Raw genomic sequence first — 19,886 nt, forward strand, 5'->3', positions numbered from 1 at the left:
TATTAAAAGATGACATGCTCATGATTCATAATTTATTTTATAACAATATATAATAAGTTTCAAGTAACATTGAGAGCATAATTAATTGATCAACATTATAATTCATCTTATAATCAAGTTTCATCATCAACGCTACATTGGGTCTAGAAGAACAACCAAAAGGTTCCATCCCAAAGGACTTCAGGCTTTCAAAAGAGACTCTGCAGAGGTGTACAACTATATCCACAAGGACACCAAGGATGAACCTCCATACCCTGGGTCCGGTGGTAAGGGTTGCCTCATGGTTCCAACCTTTTCTCAATGTGGCTCTCAAATCGACGAACGGTTTGAGCAGGTCCCGATGCAATGCCGACGCAACTACACCACGCTACCCCTCGCGCTGAATCCGCACGATTAGCGAGTCACCACCAAGTAATCGGCTTATCGCCCCCATTTGAAACAAGTGGTCTGTACGGGTGGTTAATCCGAATCGCTATACCATGAACGGTCCTTAGCTACTCCACGAGCTACATCACTAGAGATCCAACACTCATAGTGACCTTACCCCTCGCTTGAGTAGAGATTATCAAAATTGATCATCATATTAATTTATCTCGTGTTGGGGTTGGTCCTAAGTAATATTGAGCAATTGTATGTCAAGTTGACACCCTTGCAAATTTTAAGTAATTAATTATCTGTAGCGCCCAGTTTTACAAAAAAAAACCTAGCTCGCCATATGTGTGCCCAAGAAGTCCACACATACAACAACAGAATAGAAAATATCAAAAACAATGTTATTAAACAACGTACATATATCAATATTAACACTTATGTCTAATCGGAGTATAGCGGAACGAATACTAATCTTCTCTTCAGGCTCCATTCATCACAGGGACGGCTAACTAGGGGTAAGCCTAGCACTTCCGTCAGTCTTCTAGGAACCCTTCCATGTCTTCGTCAATCTTTTGAGCAACTTTGACTAGAGATTGGGGGGTGTGGGGGAAATAGCAAGGGTGAGCACATGTCGTACTCAGCAAGTGCAGTAAAATAATGACATGAAGGCTTTGAACAAAGGATAAGTAGACTTGGCTGACTGCAGTAAGCATTTTAATTGGTCAAGTTTTACGTTACATGGCATGTACGCGACGAGACGTTGGAGGTAATGTATATTAGAGAAAAATTGAATTTACTACCTTAGCGATTTCCAAATTAGAGGCTCTGCTTACGGTAGTTTTGGTGTGCTTCATCCAATGGATTGGTACATATATATAGGGAGGAGAACTTTGCACCTCTACATCAATTAGCAATATGGTACTAATTGATGTTGCACCTTCCACCTCCAATAATAGACCTAAAGAAACATTAAAACCTATTAGTAATAAAGACATGAGCCTTTAGGATTTACTATGATTATTGTGCTTGGGCTTTGAGGGTTAGTAGAATAATAGAGGTTTTATTATTCTTGGAATTAATTAATTTCACAAATAAAATAATTCTAGAAAAGTCTAGAATTAACTCCGCCTATGTTGTCTCAACATAGCAGGTCACAAGCCATAGTAAAGGAGGGCTGTGATAGGTGTGGCGAGCCAACGTTAAATCTAGCCATTCTAATGGAGATGAAACCCAAAAGAAAACCGTTGGGGCGTAACCCTCTTAGTGACACGCCATATCAAAACCCAGGTATGGTGTTAAATGGGCAAGGGCTGGGTCAGCACCCCCTTGGTGACGCGTCGTGTCACGATCTAGGCATGGTGTCAAGTGAGCAAGGATCGGGTCATCGCTTCCTTAGTGGCGTGCTACATCAGCGCCCGGGTGTAGTGAAAAATGAGCAAGGGTCTTCACATCTGAGTCAACAGGTGCGAAGGGTAAGGAAGCTAGTCGAACCAACTAGGATCCATTTAGGTAGTTGGAATGTAGGGTCGCTTACAGGTAAGTTAAGATAATTAGTTGATACCATGACTAGGAGGTGTGTAAATATATTATGCGTTCAAGAGACGAAATGGAAGGGTCAGAAGGCGAAGGAGGTGGACAATACAGGTTTCAAGTTTTGTACACAGGGACAGTCATGAATAGAAATGGAGTAGGAGTTTTGATTGATAAGAGCCTCAAGAATGGTGTGGTGGGAGTGAGAAGGCAAGGAGATAGGATTATCTTAGTCAAGCTTATCGTTGGTGATATGGTCTTAAACGTAATTAGTGAGTATGCCCCCCAAGTAGGCCTCGACGAGAGTGCTAAGAGATAGTTCTAGGAAGACTTAGATGGCCTGATTAGAGCTATACCTAGTAGTGAGAAGATTTTTATAGGAGGAGATCTTAATGGGCATATAGGTACTACAAGTGTAGGTTTTGAGGCAGTTCATGGTGGTTTTGGGCATGGTAGTAGGAATCAGGAGGGGAAGGAAGTTCTGGACTTCACGGTAGCTTTTGACCTGATCATAGCCAACACTTTCTTTAGAAAGAGAGAATCTCATCTAGTGACCTTCAGTAGCGGACAACACTCTAGCCAGATTGACTTTGTCCTCGCAAGAAGAAAGGACAAACGAGCATGCTTGGGTTGCAAGGTGATACCAGGGGAGTGTGTTGTTTCTCAACATAAGCTTTTGGTGGTAGACTTTCATTTTCAGGTGCGTGCCCGTAGGGATAAACAAGCTAAGATTGAAAGAACAAAGTGGTGAAAATTGAAAGAGGAGACATCAGAGGTATTTAGGGAAAGGGTTATCAAAGAGGGCTATTGGAAGGAAAAAGAGGACATAAACAACATGTGGGAGAAGATGGCAACCAACATTTGGAAGGTGGTCTCAGAGGTGTGTGGAGTAACCAAAGGAAGTGGAGGTGAGGCTAAAGATACTTGGTGGTGGAACAAGGAAGTCCAAAGGGCTATTAACTGAGAAGAAAGAATGCTATAGACACTTGTACCATGAGAGGAGTGTGGACAACATAGAGAAGTACAAGGTGGCAAAGAAGACTGCAAAGCGAGCTGTAAGTGTGGTAAAGGGTAGAGCGTATGAGGATCTTTACCAACATTTGAGTACGAAGGACAGAGAGAAGGACATTTATAGGATGGCTAGGGTTCGTGAGAGAAAGACAAGGGACTTCAACCAAGTTAAGTACATTAAGGATGAAAGGGAGCATCTCTTGGTGAAGGAGGATGAGATCCAACATCGATGGCAAGAGTATTTTGACAAATTGTTCAGTGGTGAGAATACGGACACAACCTTTCATTTGGATGACTCTTTTGATGACACCAATAGGTGCTTTGTGTGGAGAATCCAAGAATCTGAGGTCAGAGAGGTGTTGAAAAGGATGAAAGGAGGTAAGGCAGTGGGACCGGATGGTACCCCAATCAAGGTGTGGAGATGCCTCGGGGACATAGCTATAGTATGGCTAACCAAGCTGTTCAACCATATTTTTCGATCGAACAAGATGCCTGACGAGTGGAGGAGAAGTATATTGGTACCGATCTACAAGAATAAAGGTGATATTCAAAGTTGTACTAATTACTGGGGAATTAAGTTGATGAGCCATACTATGAAGCTATGGGAGAGAGTTATCGAGCATCGCTTGAGAACAATAATGCGGGTCTCTATGAACCAATTTGGTTTCATGCCCGGAAGGTCAACCATGAAAGCCATTTTCTTAATAAGACAAGTTATGGGGCGGTATAGGGAGAAGAAGAAGGACCTACACATGGTTTTTATTGACTTGGAGAAGGCTCATGATAAAATACCAAGGAATGTTATGTGGTGGGCTTTGGATAAACATAAAGTCCCAACGAAGTACGTTGGGCTCATTAAGGACATGTACAACAATGTTGTGAATAGTGTTTGAACAAGTGATGGAGACACGGATGACTTCCCGATTAGGATAGGACTACATCAAGGGTCAGCTTTAAGCCCTTATCTGTTTGCCTTAGTGATGGATGAGGTCACAATGGACATACAAGGGGACATCCCTTGGTGTATGCTTTTTATAGACGATGTAGTGCTAGTTAATGAAAGCCGGATAGGAGTGAATCAAAAACTAGAGTTATAGCGGGAGACTTTGGAGTCCAAAGGTTTTAGACTCAGTAGAACTAAAACTGAGTATATGAGATGTGACTTCAGCACTACTACTTAGGAGGAGGAAGATATTAGTTTGGAAGGTCAAGTAGTGCCTAGGAAGGATACCTTTTGATATTTAGGATCAATGCTACAGAGAGACGGGGATATTGATGAAGATGTTAGCCATAGAATCAAAGCAGGGTGGATGAAGTGGCGCCAAGCATCTAGTGTCCTATGTGACAAAAGGGTACCACAGAAGCTAAAATGCAAGTTTATAGGACGACGATTAGACCTGCTATGTTGTATGGTGCAGAATGTTGGCCTACGAAAAGATGACATGTTCAACAGATAAGTGTCGCGGAAATGTGTATGTTGCGTTGGATTTGTGGTCATACAAGAAGGGATCGAGTTCAGAACGATGATATGCGTGATAGATTAGGGGTAGCACCAATTGAAGAAAAGCTTGTCCAACACCGGTTGAGATAGTTTGGACATGTCCAATGGAGACCTCCAGAGGCACCGGTGCATAGTGGAATCCTAAGCTAGGATAGTAACGTGAAGAGAGGCAGAGGAAGACCGGAATTGACTTGGGTAGAGGCAATAGAAGGAGACTTGAAATGATGGAATATACCCAAAGATTTAGCCTTAGATAGGAGTGCTTGGAAAACAAATATTCAGGTGCCTGAACCTTGATTGCTTCTGCTGGGTTTCAACTCTAGCCTACCCCAACTTGTTTGGAACTTAAAGGCTTTGTTGTTGTTGTTGTAGAAAAGTCTAGAATTGCTTTTTAAGCTGTGAAAAATAATGTGAAAGCTCCAAACATTCGGGAAAAATTCTCAGACTTTTTGGAACATGAGGAACCCAAATAAAGTATTTGGAGCTCATAGAAAGATATTTTAGAGCATCCACAAATTAGATTATGCTCGTAGAAAAGCGGGAACAAGTTTAAGAAAAAGCTAGAAAAATTCCTGAGAGGTCTGTAGAGATAGGTTGACGAATAGTGAGCAGAAAGGAGTGATTTAGATTACATGGAAAGAATTTTGGGATGATCCACAGGAAAAGATTAAGTTGGAAAACAAGGAATCTGATCACATAAAATGATTAAGACATGCTAGAGAAGGAAGATCAACATACTAAACGTATTTTTAAAAACTTTACTCCCTCACAACACAAAGTCATCATCAAGCAAAAGCCCGCTAAATTAATTTACAAAAATTTGGAACCATTTTTTCATCGAAATCTGCATAAACTTAAACTAATCTTGGGAAAATTTATATCAATATTGAAATTATTTATTTTATTTAGTGTTTTCTATGCACAACCTAAAATTGGAAATTTTGAGGTGTGACAGTATCTTGGACAATTGACCTCCCTCAGCCATGCATGACAAACAGGTGAAGCTGTTTTACCAAACGGTTTATCAAAATGGCTTTAGCTTCACCGGTGGAGCCATTCGTAGAGCTAAAGCAAAAAAAAGCTTCACTGATGAAGTGAAGCCCTGCCAAACGGGGCCTAAGGATGCACATATGGCCTTGTATCTCGTATTTACGTACGCTTAAATTTAATGCATATTCGTGGGCTGTAAAGCATATAATGATCTTTGTCACAAGCTGGCACACGCTATGTAAAAAACAGTCATATCTACCAGCGGCACCTACAGACACAGGACGAACATGCGTCTGTGATATAAACTTACAGACGCGCGTTACCTGACAAGCGTCTGTAGTAACTCGCTGACCGGGTCATCGGTCCGGCGGGGTCAACACACGTCTATAATAATGGGTTGCTACAGACACGTGTACTTAAGACACGTCTGTAAGTGTAGCACAGACATATGTTGGAGGCTGGCGTATGTAGATAGACGACTTATCACAGATGCGTGTTGGGTTACAAATGTACTTTGTAACGACGCGTCTGTAGTAAGTTAAATAGTACAGACGCGTGACTCTGAACATGTGTCTGTGGTAAGTTAAATGGTACATACGCATGACTCTGAACGTGTGTATGTAGCTTTACAATTTCTACAGACGCATTTGAGGAACATGGGTCTATAAGAGATCTTACTACAGACGTGTCTTCGTAAAAGGCGTCGTTGGAAAGGGTTACCGTAGACGTGTCTCCGAGCTATCACAGACGCTTGTAGGTGACATGCGAGACGCTTCTTACATACGTGTGTTAGTAACGCGCGTCGCTTGTAGGTGTTTATTACATACTATAATAAACTCTTATTACAGACGCGTTATTACAAACGTGTCAAAGCATGTCTGTGATGACGCTGAACGCGTGTCTATGATGTACCTTTTTTACACCGTGACACAAATAAGAAAGGACAATGTACCGGTAAGCGCTGGGCCTCCTACGCAAGTCGCTACAAAAACTCCACGCCGCGCCACAGACATGTCCCGTCCGTGTCCATGCACGCACGCATCCCACATGCTCGGTATCTCTCGAGTTCATGTTCCATCGTTCCACGTACATTGAGCTTTGAGCTTCCCTTGTTTCCATGTCGCTTAATAGAGTAGAACATGTTGGTAGTGTCTGTGATCCGGAAGAGGAACCAATTATAGTCTCCATCCCGGCACAACTTCGTCTGAGTAATAGAAATTCATTTTCCCTAAAAAATAGGCTCGCCCCACTGGTGGAGGCCGTCATATCACTACTACAAATCTGACATTCACTGCTGGCTTTACCACTGCCGGATTTTAAGAAACTGGCTATGATAGCACATCCGTGTCGGTTTTTGGCTAAAACTGACATTAATAGGACCAAACGACACTGGTATTTGGGTCTTCAGTGTCTGGTTCATATTACTGTCGATTTTAGCCAAGAATCGACAGTGATATTGGGTCATCACTGTCGGTTTTTGGCTAAAACCAACACTGATACTATCACTGCCAGTTCGTGGCTTGAACCGACAATGATATGCTAAAAAAACTTCATAACTTCCATATATGACGTCTGATGAAGACGAACTTTATATCAAAATTATAGTACACGACGAGATCTACAACTTTGTAGTTAAAACTTTTTTGATTTGAGATCATTTGGATGTCTAAATATACACCACAAGACTTTATAGAGTTTATACCAAAAGAGTCCATATGCTCCGTAGCGATAAGTGAGTGTGAAGTGGTAGTTAAGGATCTCGGATGGAGAAGTGCCCAAAACAAAAGTTGCATATCTCAAAAAGTTATGTAACTTTGTAGTTCACAACTTTTTTGTTTGAAGTTGTTATGATGTCCATCTATTTGATTCGCGAGATTTCATAGAAGTTATCACCAACTAATGCCATATGTTCCATAGTCATAGAGTGTGTAGTGATATTTAAGGATCTCGGATGTAGAAACGCCCAAAACAACATTTGTAGATCTCGAAAAGTTATGCAACTTTGTAGTTGACAACATTTTTGTTTGAAATCATCAGTCTAGCGAAAATTACGTTTGATTTCTCAAATTTAAAATTTAAATTTTCAAATGATCTCGGATGAAGAAACGCCAAAAACAAAAGTTGTAGATTTTGAAAAGTTATACAACTTTGTAGTTGACAACTTTTTAATTTGAAATCTTCTATCTAAGAAAAATTATGGTTGAATTTTCTCACAATTGAAATTCAATGACCTCGGATGGAGAAATAACCAAAACGAAAGTTGTCGATCTCGAAAAGTTATAAAACTTTGTAGTTGATAATTTTTTTATTTGAATTTATTTAGGGTCCCAAATATTCATTTTAAAATCAGATAAACATAAAATGGCTAGGACGAATATCTTATTTAGACACAAGTGTCTTACAGTTTGAGTGGTTCGGGGACGAACAAGCGAAGCAGGAGGTTGGGCGTTCGAGCACCGGTGGCCACTAGAGGGTCACAAACCTCGGCTTCTTGTGCTGACAAAGCAGGGTGTTGCATATAGAGTGTAACTAATATTGTCTATTATAGTAACTTTGATATACATTTCTTTATTGCATTTAAAATAGTTTTTATATACATGTGCGCGCGACATATGCATATTTGTTAGCCATGTTAAAATTTCAGGTTTTGGAGCTGAACTCCTTTGAACTGACACCCAATGCATGGATGCTTTCTTGAAAGCACCGAGTATAGTTACTAACCTTTAACTAGTAGTGTGGGTGCCAAAAAATTACGCCTGCCATGTTGATGCCTAGTATTTAAAGAACTTGTTGCTTTCAGTAGATGAATGCTAAATCTTTGGTTGTTTTATGTATGTGGCTATTGATGTAAATAGTAGGACATCTTTCTGTGTATTGAATTCATGGTACTAATGATTTGTTTATGCATATTAAATATCAATGGGGGCACATGCATTATGTATAGTGCTATATGTTTCTGTTAAAATTGTACTAAATCTATTGTTTTTGTGAATTATGTATAGAATCATTTTGTTCTGTCAGTGCCGTCCCAAAAAAAATGATTTTTTTTTTCTGTTGGTGATGTCCAATTTCCCTGTCGATAGGCGCCCACAGAGGTATATTTTTATCCCTATCGGGTTTTAATTTTTCTTATCGGCCAAGTACCTTAGAGAAATTATTTCTAAGGTTAGACATTTTTAAATTTCCCTATCGCTCTATCCCTAATGGTTATTTCCTATCGTGCCATCAAGGATATTCTCGTTCTATTAGTGTGACTTTCATTTTGTTTAACTATCTGAAAATAATGTTGAAGGTTTTTTTTCTAAGTTTAAATGTTTTATCCCTTTATGCCAACATCGTGCCGTCCAAGATGGAAATAAAGCATTTATCCTTCACTTGCGACGAGATAAAAGAAAAGGCTGTACTATGTTTTCATGGTAGCTAGGACCCAAGGAAAGATTGTACTACGTTTGTTTGACATAGAGGAAGAGAATGAGTTCAAAGCAAATTTCACAAGAAGACTGTCACAAGCTGGAGAACAATTTTAGATACCTAGCCTGCTAGGTACGTATGCTTTGCTCAGTTGATTTCCCTTAGGTTTCACGTATCCTCATCTACTTTTTCCTTTTTCCGTGCATTCGTTTTTTCCAGGGAATTTACCTTATGCATTCTTCTGCTACTTCAAGCACTCCTTTCTTTTTTTCATGGTCTTGTCTGCCTTGGCAAATAATTAACCTAGCTTGTCTTCCGTCTAGAGAGACGCTGATAGGGACCAACCCGAGGGGAGGTCCAATCTTATAGTAGGTACAAACAAGGGATAATTTGTTGAAAACCCAGCCTAGATAAATACCTTTGTACCTAATAAAGGTTGAGATGTGGACAAGTGATAGGAAGAGAGGCACTAAATCCCCGATTCAATCTCCACGAACTCAAGAACACGGTCTAGCAGCTTTAGACCTAGTCAAACGACATGGAGAGAGGCACCGAAATCTTGAAGGACTTCAACACGATCTCTGAACGACCGCAAAACCACAATCCCTAACTAATCGACACAAAAGGACCGAAATCCTAGAGCTCGAATTAGGGGTTCTAGAAGAACCATCGCATACTCGGAAGAAATTTAGGATAAATCACTCAGCTCTTGGTTGGAACACCATGCGTGGACACGTTAGCGGTTATGATTGTTAGGAACAAAGAAAATGGGTCAGTCAAAGGGGTTGTTCCACATTTGGTCGAAGATGGTCTCTCGATTCTGCAATGTTTGGATGATACAATGTTGTTTTTAGACCATGATGAAGGGACCATGTGATGAGGATATCATAGCTCATCATGCTCCATCAAGTGTCAACCATTCACCATACAACATAAAAGATACAAATCAAGGATCACTCACACAAAGTCGAGCCAAGAAACTACAAGAGAAGGTGAATTCATCCCTCACTGAAATTATCTTTGATATACATGAGATAGTTATCCTACCTAAATGCTCTACATATGTCTTACTAAGGCTGACACAAGAAGGAGGTACCACTGGACAAAAGGAGAGAAGATGTTTTACACGGAAGTTGAACCGCCACACCACCTTGCTGACAGCACGAACCAGCAAAAAGAAACGGTCATAACTCTTGATTCCCAAAAGCTTTGGAGGTCCATAAGGATATTTTGGAAAGCTCATCAACTCTGGCTTTCAATGCCTCTAAGCTCGACTGATTTGCATATACCAATAATGGGATTCAACAAGTTTATTGTAGACTGGTCAGAAGGTCAACAGTCTTCTTGAAAAATTATCTTGGTGTAACTTCTCACTCAATACCGTACCATCCTACAAAGTTTCGTTGTGCATGATATACATGGTTGGAAAGATAATCAAGTTAACTTTTCAATGCAAAAATGGCACATCTTTTGGACTTTCCAATAAGGAATTCTAGCCAGATTAGTGAAGACTGCTCGATGAGGAGGCTAACAGTTGCGCGAAACTCACCAGAATTCCATCTCGTGGAGACTTTTCACCTACTGTAACTTTAGAAACACTAAATCCAATTCGTACGCAACTAGGATGGATGTTCCTAGTATAAAAATCCCTTACATCTAAACTATTAGAAACTTATTGATGATTTGATAAACCACATGGTATTGCAGCCGAGCTGTCGAGTGTCTTACTCAAACCTTTGTTCTTCCTTGTTCTTCTTGGACTTGTGAAGAGATCCCTCAGGGATCCCCTAGTTCGTGCTCTACAGTTTCCAGTACAGCTACACCATTTTGTTTGGATTAGTTCCAGATTGTGGTTCTGCAACCGTTCGGAGATTGAGTAGAAGTCTGCACGGTTTCGGTGTTTCTCTCCTTGTAACTTGGTCGCATCCAACCTTTGTTAGGTATAAAGCTAGTTATCTCACTGTTCACAGCAAGTTATGTTTGGTTCATCGACCTACTGGCGTTGAGATTGGGCCACAGTCAAGGAGGTTGTTTATCACCATGACGCCTAAGAGGGGGTGGAATTAGGCAACTTAAAAACTTCTACTCTAAAGTTGGCCTCTAATTTTCGCCTAGTCAAAACCTATGCAAGAATATAATCTATCTAGATCTGCAGCTAAAGTTTTGCTAGATTGTTGCTATCTCTACCACAAAAGAGTTTTGAAACCTAGGTTTGAATGCTAATAACTAGCTTAGCAAGCTAAACTATAAATGAAGGCATGCGACCTAGGTACACAATATAAATGCAGAAGCTTAATTGAGATTGAGATGCAAACTCTTATCGATGACTGGAATTTTTATCGAGGTATTGAGAATCTCACACTTCCCCCTAGTCCTTGTTTGAGTCTCTCGTAAGGATGCCCTCGCAAGGACCAAGCTCCTAATTAGGTAACTCCATGGATAGCCCTTAGGCCTTTCCCATAGGCAAGTGAGTCTTCGAGATGGTGTCTCCTGGACCATTCCCCATTGTCTCCACAATCGAGATTCTAGCCAAATCATCGTGGGCCTTGTTCCCTCCAGTTTACCGGTGATAGCCACACCACAAATGCAGTTGGTGTGGTCTCGCAAGCTTATAAACCCCTCGAAGTACAACAATGGTGTGTGCAACCACTAAGTGGTAAGAGGTATCCAAACCTCGCTAAACACAAGGTTTAAACCTAGAGCAAGTGCATAAGCGGTGGTCTAACTAGCCTAAACACCTCACAAAGCTCTACACTGATCACCTAATTTTTCCTTAAACACCTGGTGACTAGAGCACTTGGAATGGTGTCTCAACACCCCTTTGTCATCAGCACAATCTAACACACTCAAATGGGCTACCCAAGAGGGTAAATATAGCCCCCACGAAGCAACTAGCCAAGGGGGGTTTGGGGCCAATTGGGCTAATCTAAAATTCTCACAAAATTAAAACCTATCACTTAGCGCATTTCACCCCCTGCATCTAGATTGTGTTTCTAGCCTACGCACAAAGTTTTGCACCCTAGTTCCAAATCTATACTAGCAAGGCAATACTAAGACTGTAAAGACAAGAAAGTAATTGCAGAAATGTAAATGCTAAAAGTAAAGAAAGGGTTAGGGACATGGTGATATTTCCCTGAGGTATCGGAGAATCGACACTCCCCACTAGTCCTCATTAGAGCACCTGCTCAAGGGTATAGCTCCCCCTTAATCCGCGCAAGGACCAAGTGCTCTCTACGGGTTGATTCTTCGCTACTCTGGCATGGTGAATCACCCACAACTGTTTACACCATGAGTTAGGTATTTCACAAGCTCCATCGAGAGATCACCAAGCTCCCAATCACCACCAAGCCATCTAGGTGATGTCGATCACCAACAATAACAAGCACAAACTCTCATGTGAGCTAACCAAGCCAAATGAGACTAGTGGATGCACACTTGCTACTCCCCAAGTACTAATAGAGTCCTTATTCTTGTAATTAGCAATTCCCAATCACTCCACTAAGCTTGAACTCCCCTTGCTCACCAATGAGTGTAACTAGATGTCCAAAATGGCAAGAGAGCGCTTCTATGGTCGAGATGGAGAGGTATAAATACCCCTAACACCCAGAGCTAGCCGTTGGAACCCCACTACATAGAAATCAGGGTAACCTTTCGGATGACCTAGCGCGTGTTTGAACCAAGCACCAGATCAATCCAGTACCTGTCCAATGACTACTTTCGAAACTAGGCGCTGTTACTACAGTGCAAGCAGTGCAGAAATGCAGTGTCTGGTGCCCACTACCAAATTAATCCAGTGCCCAAAATACCACTCTAATCGCTTACTGGCCAGCACCGTGACTACTTGTCCTCTCTACACAGCAAACCCTAGCTAGGGTACTATAGCGCATAGTCCGATGACGTCTGCGACACATAGTCTGGTGCCTCCCTGGTCATAGCACCGGACTAATCTGGTGGTACAGAAAAGTGCCCATTCACTTCCAATTCCACCATCTATGTGAATGGAAACACTACCACTTGATTCTTGGGCTTCTATAGAGCTATCTAGTGCTAAGTTTCACAAGTATGCATCAGACTAACTCATTAGAATCACCTAGGTCAAACTACTAGTTCATACCCTTCTTTATATTATGGCCAAAGGAAAAACAAAGTCTTAAAACTACTCTAAGTATCTCCCAACTCCAATTGACACTTAGAACTATTTTGTCCTTAATCTAAGTATCTCCCAACTCCAATTGACACTTAGAACTATTTCGTCCTTAATCTTGTCGTCCATCCTTTGAAAACCGAAACAAAATTCATCGATAGGGGCATGAAATCCATTGATTGCCCAACCATGAATCATTATTGTGACCTAACTTATAATGCCTCTACAAAACACAAGGTAGTCAAATAATTATGCCGTCATAGTTGATGGTACTATGCTTCTTCTGGTACGAAGAATAGGGCATGTTATGCAACAACTCTCCATGGAGTAGGAGAATAGGACGGGCCTTAAAAGCAACGGTGGCAGTGTTGTCGGAGAAACCACGACGTGGGTGTGTATTGGCGCAATAGATCCCCATGCCCTCCACCATGGCCTTGAATGGGAAGAACAGAAGGACATGACCTCAGCACTAGGCCACCTCCAAGATCAACCCACATTTGGGACCGACTACTTTTTTTTAACTCTACCTCTTGAATATATACCTTTCTTTCTTCACCTATGTGTTTTTGAACCCTTTCGACTCATTAGCACTCTTAGCGGGGGGGGGGGGGGGGGGGGGGGGGCTCAAGCCCCCCTACCCAAACCGAAGCAGTGCAAATTACTGTAGAGCCCCTATGAATTTTTAGGCAAAGTTCTATAGTGTAGGGGGGCCGAGACTTAAGATCGAGCATCAGTGTTGTTCAGTCCCCCCTAAAATATTTCCTCGATCTGCCGCTGCTCTTAGCTCTGATCCACATCTGTTTGTAACCCCTAGTCTAAATTTTGAGGACAGCACTTGGTGCTCAGAAACACGAGAGGTAGGACATGATTAACTGAACTAGTATAGATGTTGAGTCTTCGAGTGCTAAGCCATCCGAGCAAATGCATGACTATAAATTTACAAATTAACAGTAGGAAACATTAACAGTATCTGATTTTAATGATCCACAATTGGCATCAATAATATCCAATATTGGTATCTGAATCCATATCTGGCCGGTATTGACAAAAAAAACCTGGATATCTGAAATTTCCAATCCGACTAGTATCCATTCCAAACCAGCTTTCGGACAAACAGTTGGTCTGAAAATATCGATCCTGTTATCGCCCCTACAAATTCTTATACACCCCTTAACTAGCTACAAAGTTAGTCATTCCGTTGCAATGCATATATAGGCAGCAAATTAGTTAAAAAAATACCTAGGGCACATTGAAGAAAGAAACTAACGAAAATAAAAAAGAAAGCCAAGCCTGATTAAAAAAAACAACGCATCAAACATCAATGATATACAACGTAAACATGGAAGCTGATCAATAGGACACAAATTACACAGTTTTTATAAAATAAAAACCCCTGAACCGACAGCTACTTACCAAATTGCAGAGTAGTATCTTTATTGGCAGTGTTTTGGACGGCTTGTGCACACTCAGAGCAGCGTATAGGATTTTGTATATACGTACGTTTATTTACGACTAATTTGCAATGCAATAATATACGTACTACTGCAACACTGCTAAACATACGAGCTGAGCGGCATCAGTTTCTCAGATCCTGCTGAATAGATTAGCCATGGAGATGAGCGCGTTGGCGGACAGCGCAAGGAACCCAAGGAACGAAAACCACACGGCGATGTTGATCTTGCTGCTGAATTGGTCCGTGCCGAACCTCGACACCCACTGATGGTTGCGAGACGCAGCTGCCGACGAAGCCGATACCAGCAGATACGCCAATACCTGCCAGCGAAACTATTTCCTTTAGCAACGGTATGTACTAGATCGGTTACTTATACCAGCAAGTGAGTCTCGCTGGAAGCTAGATTTGCGTTGTGTTTGCCTGGTCGAAGAAGAGGCTGCAGCAGCTGAAGTATGTTGAGGTGCTCCGCGACATAGAACTCGGCCAGATTAGAGGCCGGATCACGGCAAATGCCTGCACGATCGAGTAGAAGCAGACCACCACATTCACTCCGACGGCGTACCTGCCATGCCACATGCATCATTTCAGGATCTGAGAAGCGAAATTAATTAGGTTTTACAAACTACTAGAGATATTTGTCGGATAAATGATTTTTTTATCGGACAATATCTGATATCATCCTTGAGATACAGCTTGAGCACAGTATCCCAAAGAAAGAAAACCGTGAACAATAGACTTAGGGTATGTTTGGATCCACTCTAAACTTGACCTATAAACTTTAGAGCTTAATTCTACAAACAGATAGTCGAAAGTTAGCTCTAAATTTTAGCCCACCTCACATTAGAGCTTTAGACCTCAAAACTGAGTTAAAGTGCTCTAAAGTTTTCAGAGCTCTAAAGTTTAGAGGAGGGGATCCAAACATGCCCTTATTGGCATGGATAGAACAAATGCAATAGTTATTTGGTTAGAGGCTTCATTTTGGCTTCATGGGCCTGGGTCACTTCTTTCTTTTGAACATATAAATCCAATTACCATGTATGTGAAATATATATTTGTTATATGGAAATCTATTAATTCGATGATGAGATAGATGCTGGTCTTTCGGGCTTCTATCTTTCAAATGTATATATAAATATATTAATTAGAGCAACTCCAAGTGCCCCTTTATATTCTTTTTAATTGAATACCAATAGAGATTTTGTTGAAAAAAATATCCTACAATAACACTTTTTTTATTAGATCTCCAATAACCTTTTTGATACAGCTTGAGTATTTATAGTATCCAACAATAGAAAACCGTGTACAATTGACTTATTATCATGTATAGAACATATGCAATAATTATTTGTTTAGAGGCTTCATTTTGGCTTCATGGGCCTCTTTCACTTCTTGCTTTTGAACATATAATAAATCTATTTAGCACGTATGTGAAATATATATTCCTTGTATGGAAATATATTAATTCCATGATGAGATGCTGGTCTTTTAGGCTTCTATCTTTTGAATGTATAAATATATTAATTATAACAACTCCAAGAGCCTCTTTGCATCCTTCGTAGTTGATAAAAATACCCTCTAACAACTTTTTTTATTAATTCACAAAAAAACAACTTTTTTATTTAAATCTCTTGTCTTATTGCAATCGCCGCTGAAAAAGAAGTTTTGAAGAGCATTTGCGCTAGGGCAATAGTATCTAGAAACATGTTGTTAGGGACGGTTGTCATAGAGCAACCGTCCTTGAAAAATATTTTCAGGAGCAGTTGTGTTAAATCGATAGTCTCTTAAAATCTATTTTCAGGAGCGATTTTAAATCGACCGTCTCGGATTGGATAGATGGAAAACTTGCTAGATGGGCCTCAATTCCTTAGGTCTTAATTCTCTAAGTAGTATATGCATATTAGACTACGTATTTTGGAAACGAGTCCCCACAGCAAATAAGGATAGCAAATTTTGTGTGTGTGTGTGTGTTTGTTACGGGCATGAGAATTGCAAAGTCCTTCCATTGCAACGAATTGAAAAACTACCCTCCTCTCCCCCCCTTGTTCTACTAATTTGACCTCTCGTCAATTTCATTCGGTGCTCACTGCTAAATACCCACCAGTAGTTCCGTAAAAAACTTGTAAAAAGTACGAAGTCCTCTTAAATATACGAGTAAAAAGTGACAAAAACAGAAAAAGGAAAAGGAAAACGAAATGGCAGCGTGCAGGCAAAGCGGTGACCAACCTGTACGGCTCGTAGCGGCCGGCGTTCCACGCGGACGTCCTTGTGCTGGCCATGATCGAGAAGGCCAGCAGGCTGAGCACCACCGTGACCAGTCGAAGCGCCACCGCCAACGTCCTCTTCCCGGCCATTGGCGCAGCTGGCATGTCCTGCGCTTGCGGCACCTCCGGCGGCTCTTCCTGGACATCGTCGTCGGCGGATGGAATCGGTTTATCATCGGGCTGCTTGGCCTGGCCGAGGTAGGTGTCCATGCGTCGCGTGGCGAAGATCCGGATGTCCTCGGCGTCGCCCCTGGCCGTGAACCGCTGGCGGTCGTGGGAGGCGACCGAGGACATGGCAGAGGGGCGGCCCTGCCTCTCGTAGGCATCCGGCGTCTTGAAGAGCTCCAGAAGCTTCAGCAGCTCCTTCCGGAGCATGTCCACCATGGGGTCAGCGATGCGCTCCAGCGCTTTCAGCGCCTCTGCCAGTATGCTCCGCGCGTCCTCCAAATTGTCGCCGTCCGCCTTCTCCATGGCCGCCTTGATAGAGTCAGCGTGCTGCCGCCGGGCCACCTCAGCCTGCACTTGCCGCGGTGGCGCGACGGCTGCTCTTCTGCTGCGGCGTATGGTAATCCGCTCGGGGTTTGAGGTGACCTGCTGGCCCGCGAAGCTGAACCTGTACCGTACGTCGGCGACGTTGGCGTTGTACGGGCGGAACGCGGTGTGGTCCTTGAGCGCGAGCTCGACGATGACCTTCCGCGCCTCCATGCAGTACAGGGTGCCAAACCTGACGGTGACGGAGTTGGAGGAGGAGCCGCCTGTGCCTGTGGCGGTGCCCATGTCCACAGGGTAGGAACCGGCGTCCACCTTGCTAATGGTGGCCTCGTCCAGGAACGACGTGACGGTGAGCTCCAGGTCCTGGGCGATGATGGTGACAAGGCCGGCCAGGACCTGGGAGAAGGTCTCGGAGAGGTTGGTGGGTCTGTCGCTCTCGTCGTCCACGAAGTTGTACACCCCGCCGAGGCTCTTCTTCGCGATCGCGTCCATCAGCGTGGTGTCGTGGCCGGAGCTGAAGCCGAAGGTGTGGACGGGCACGTCGCCGGGCTCGACCTTCCTGGCGTCGCCCTCGTTCTGCCCGCCGTCGGACATGAGCATGATGTTGGCGGCGCGGCCGGTGGAGAACCTGCGCTCCCTGAGGACGTCGAGGCCGGTCTCGAGGCCCGCCTGGATGTTGGTGGCGCCGCGGGGCTCGAGGCTGCCAACGAGGGCGTCGAGCTCAGCATGGGCGGCCTCGGTGGCGCAGCGCAGAGGGCACACGCGGGCGACCTCGTGGTCGAATCGGACGATGCTGAGGCGGTCATGGTTGGTGAGCTTCCGGGTGATGAAGCGGAGTGCTTTCTTCGCATTCTCGAGCTTGCCTCCACGCTCCATGCTTCCACTGACGTCAATGACGGCGACGAGGTCCAGCGGTGCTCTAGAGGCGGCGGAGGAGACGCCCTTGAGTTCGAGCACCACCTTCTGGTCGTTGGGGGAGAGTGGCGCCTTTGGGTTGTGGTACTTGGTGAGCTGCACTTGTTGCTGCATCGGCCTCGCCGGCCCAGGCTTCGCCGGAGGAGGCTCTTCATCATCATTGAACGCCATTTTTGCAGGGTTCTAACTTCTATAACCAGGGCCAGACAAACACGATTTGTCTAGCTAGTCTAGAGGTGAACACGGAATATATATGTACAATGACAATCTATCGCACGCACAGACTGAGCACGGGCTGTTTGCACTCTTTTTATAGGCTGTTTGCACGATGGAACACATGGACATGGCCATCACCCCATCTTGGCCTAATGGACTTAGCTGCCTGTAGCCTCAGTCCAATCCAAATTATAGTTCACTTTAGATCTATTTTAAATCAAACTTTTCTAAATTTTATCAAGTTTATAAAAAAATACTCCAATGTCTACAACATCAAATTAGTTTTGTTAAATTTCCTATCACTACTACATAAGCAAATTTCAAAGGCATCGTGATTTTTCTTCATAAAGGTTCTTATTTTTATCCATCGGTTCCCAGATCACGAGCTGTCTCTGAAATATATTTCTAGAGATAGCTAGTGTTATAGACTGCCTCTACAATTAGCTTCGTTATTTAAGGCTGACATTAACACCATCCGCCTCTAGAAATGCCCATTTCTAAATACAATTTTGCAGTCAATCCATGGCATGGGCATTACTTCAAAATTGAGGCAATGCATGCGCTTGTATGTGCAGACCCACCTTATTCTTTCTTATCTCTTCAATTCTCTCTTTTATCTCTTTCCTTCCGCCTTATCTCTTCACGTTCTTCTCCCTGGCTTGAGCGAGATTTCAAAAGGCAACGCGAACGGTGCCGGTCCTAGGATTTTAAGGGCCTCTGCGATCTCGTCGCAACGGTCCCTCTTGACCATATATAAAATCTTATAATATATAGGCGCAAATTTTACTTGCAAAGCGAAAGCATTCAATAACATATTTTTAATTTAACATGTCTGATAATTATCGAGGAACAATGTAGATTAAGTAATATATTTGTAGATGTATGATAATTATCGAGAAACAATGTAGATTAAAAAAAGCAATATATTCATTTTCTTTTCTCACCCATGACAAATGTTTCTTAGGTAACATTTTAAAATTCTAACACCTAAATTAGAAGAACAATATAACTATATGGGTACAAAGTACTAGACGTCTGCAATACTATACAAATAATTAATTTGGATTAAAAATAAAAAGGAAAAAATACCTTGGGCCCAAACAACTGATTGGTGATCGCAATTCATAAGAAGCCAAGAATCAAGATGTTATCGTCGTGGAGCCCTATCTGGTCGCCGTCCTCGTGTGCCGTGTCCGTGTCTCTGGTAGTCTAGCTCTTCGCGGCGGCGCGGCTCGCCAACTCCGCGTGTGTAAGGTGCACGTCGCGGGCTCACAATCAGAGTGTGCTGGGTGCAGCGTGACTCCTCGCCTCCTCTCTACACGGTGGCCGTGGGGAAAAGAAACTAGGAAAGAAATGTCGATGTTGCCTTTTTGGGCCGCTTGACCAGTTCTATGTCTCTCTTCTCATTAGTTTGCTAATAACTAATGGACTATGGGACCTAAGGGTTTGTATACCTAGGCTTGGGCCCCTCTTCCGCTTGGGCCCTCGGCCCTCGGCCGTCGCACCTCGTACCCTACCCCTAGGGTCGGCACTGAACGCGAAGGGCACAACCAATAATAATGGTGTGGGCACAGGATCGAAGGCACGGGC

General features: G+C 42.8%; 1 protein-coding gene across 1 annotated transcript; it reads right to left on the bottom strand.

The window, feature by feature from the left end:
* Window positions 1-14,543: 14,543 nt before the first annotated feature.
* LOC136488975 (uncharacterized) lies at window positions 14,544-18,251 on the bottom strand. Its single transcript, XM_066485741.1, has 3 exons — window positions 16,636-18,251; window positions 14,833-14,974; window positions 14,544-14,732 (listed from the first exon to the last, which is right to left on the bottom strand). The coding sequence occupies exons 1-3, from the start codon at window positions 18,249-18,251 to the stop codon at window positions 14,544-14,546; spliced, it is 1,947 nt and encodes a 648-aa protein (XP_066341838.1).
* Between the last annotated feature and the right edge of the window lie 1,635 nt (window positions 18,252-19,886).

This window comes from Miscanthus floridulus, chromosome 10 (genome assembly GCF_019320115.1).
Source record: "Miscanthus floridulus cultivar M001 chromosome 10, ASM1932011v1, whole genome shotgun sequence".
In the NCBI taxonomy this organism is placed as follows: Eukaryota; Viridiplantae; Streptophyta; class Magnoliopsida; order Poales; family Poaceae; genus Miscanthus; species Miscanthus floridulus.

Bases quoted from the DNA above. Each gene is read 5' to 3' on its own strand.
- LOC136488975 (XM_066485741.1), bottom strand. From the start codon at position 18,251: ATGGCGTTCAATGATGATGAAGAGCCTCCTCCGGCGAAGCCTGGGCCG. The intron at 14,975-16,635 runs GTTGGTCACCGC...GTGGCATGGCAG, and splicing joins GGCCGCTACGAGCCGTACAG to GTACGCCGTCGGAGTGAATG. The intron at 14,733-14,832 runs GCAAACACAACG...TTTCGCTGGCAG, and splicing joins GCAGCCTCTTCTTCGACCAG to GTATTGGCGTATCTGCTGGT.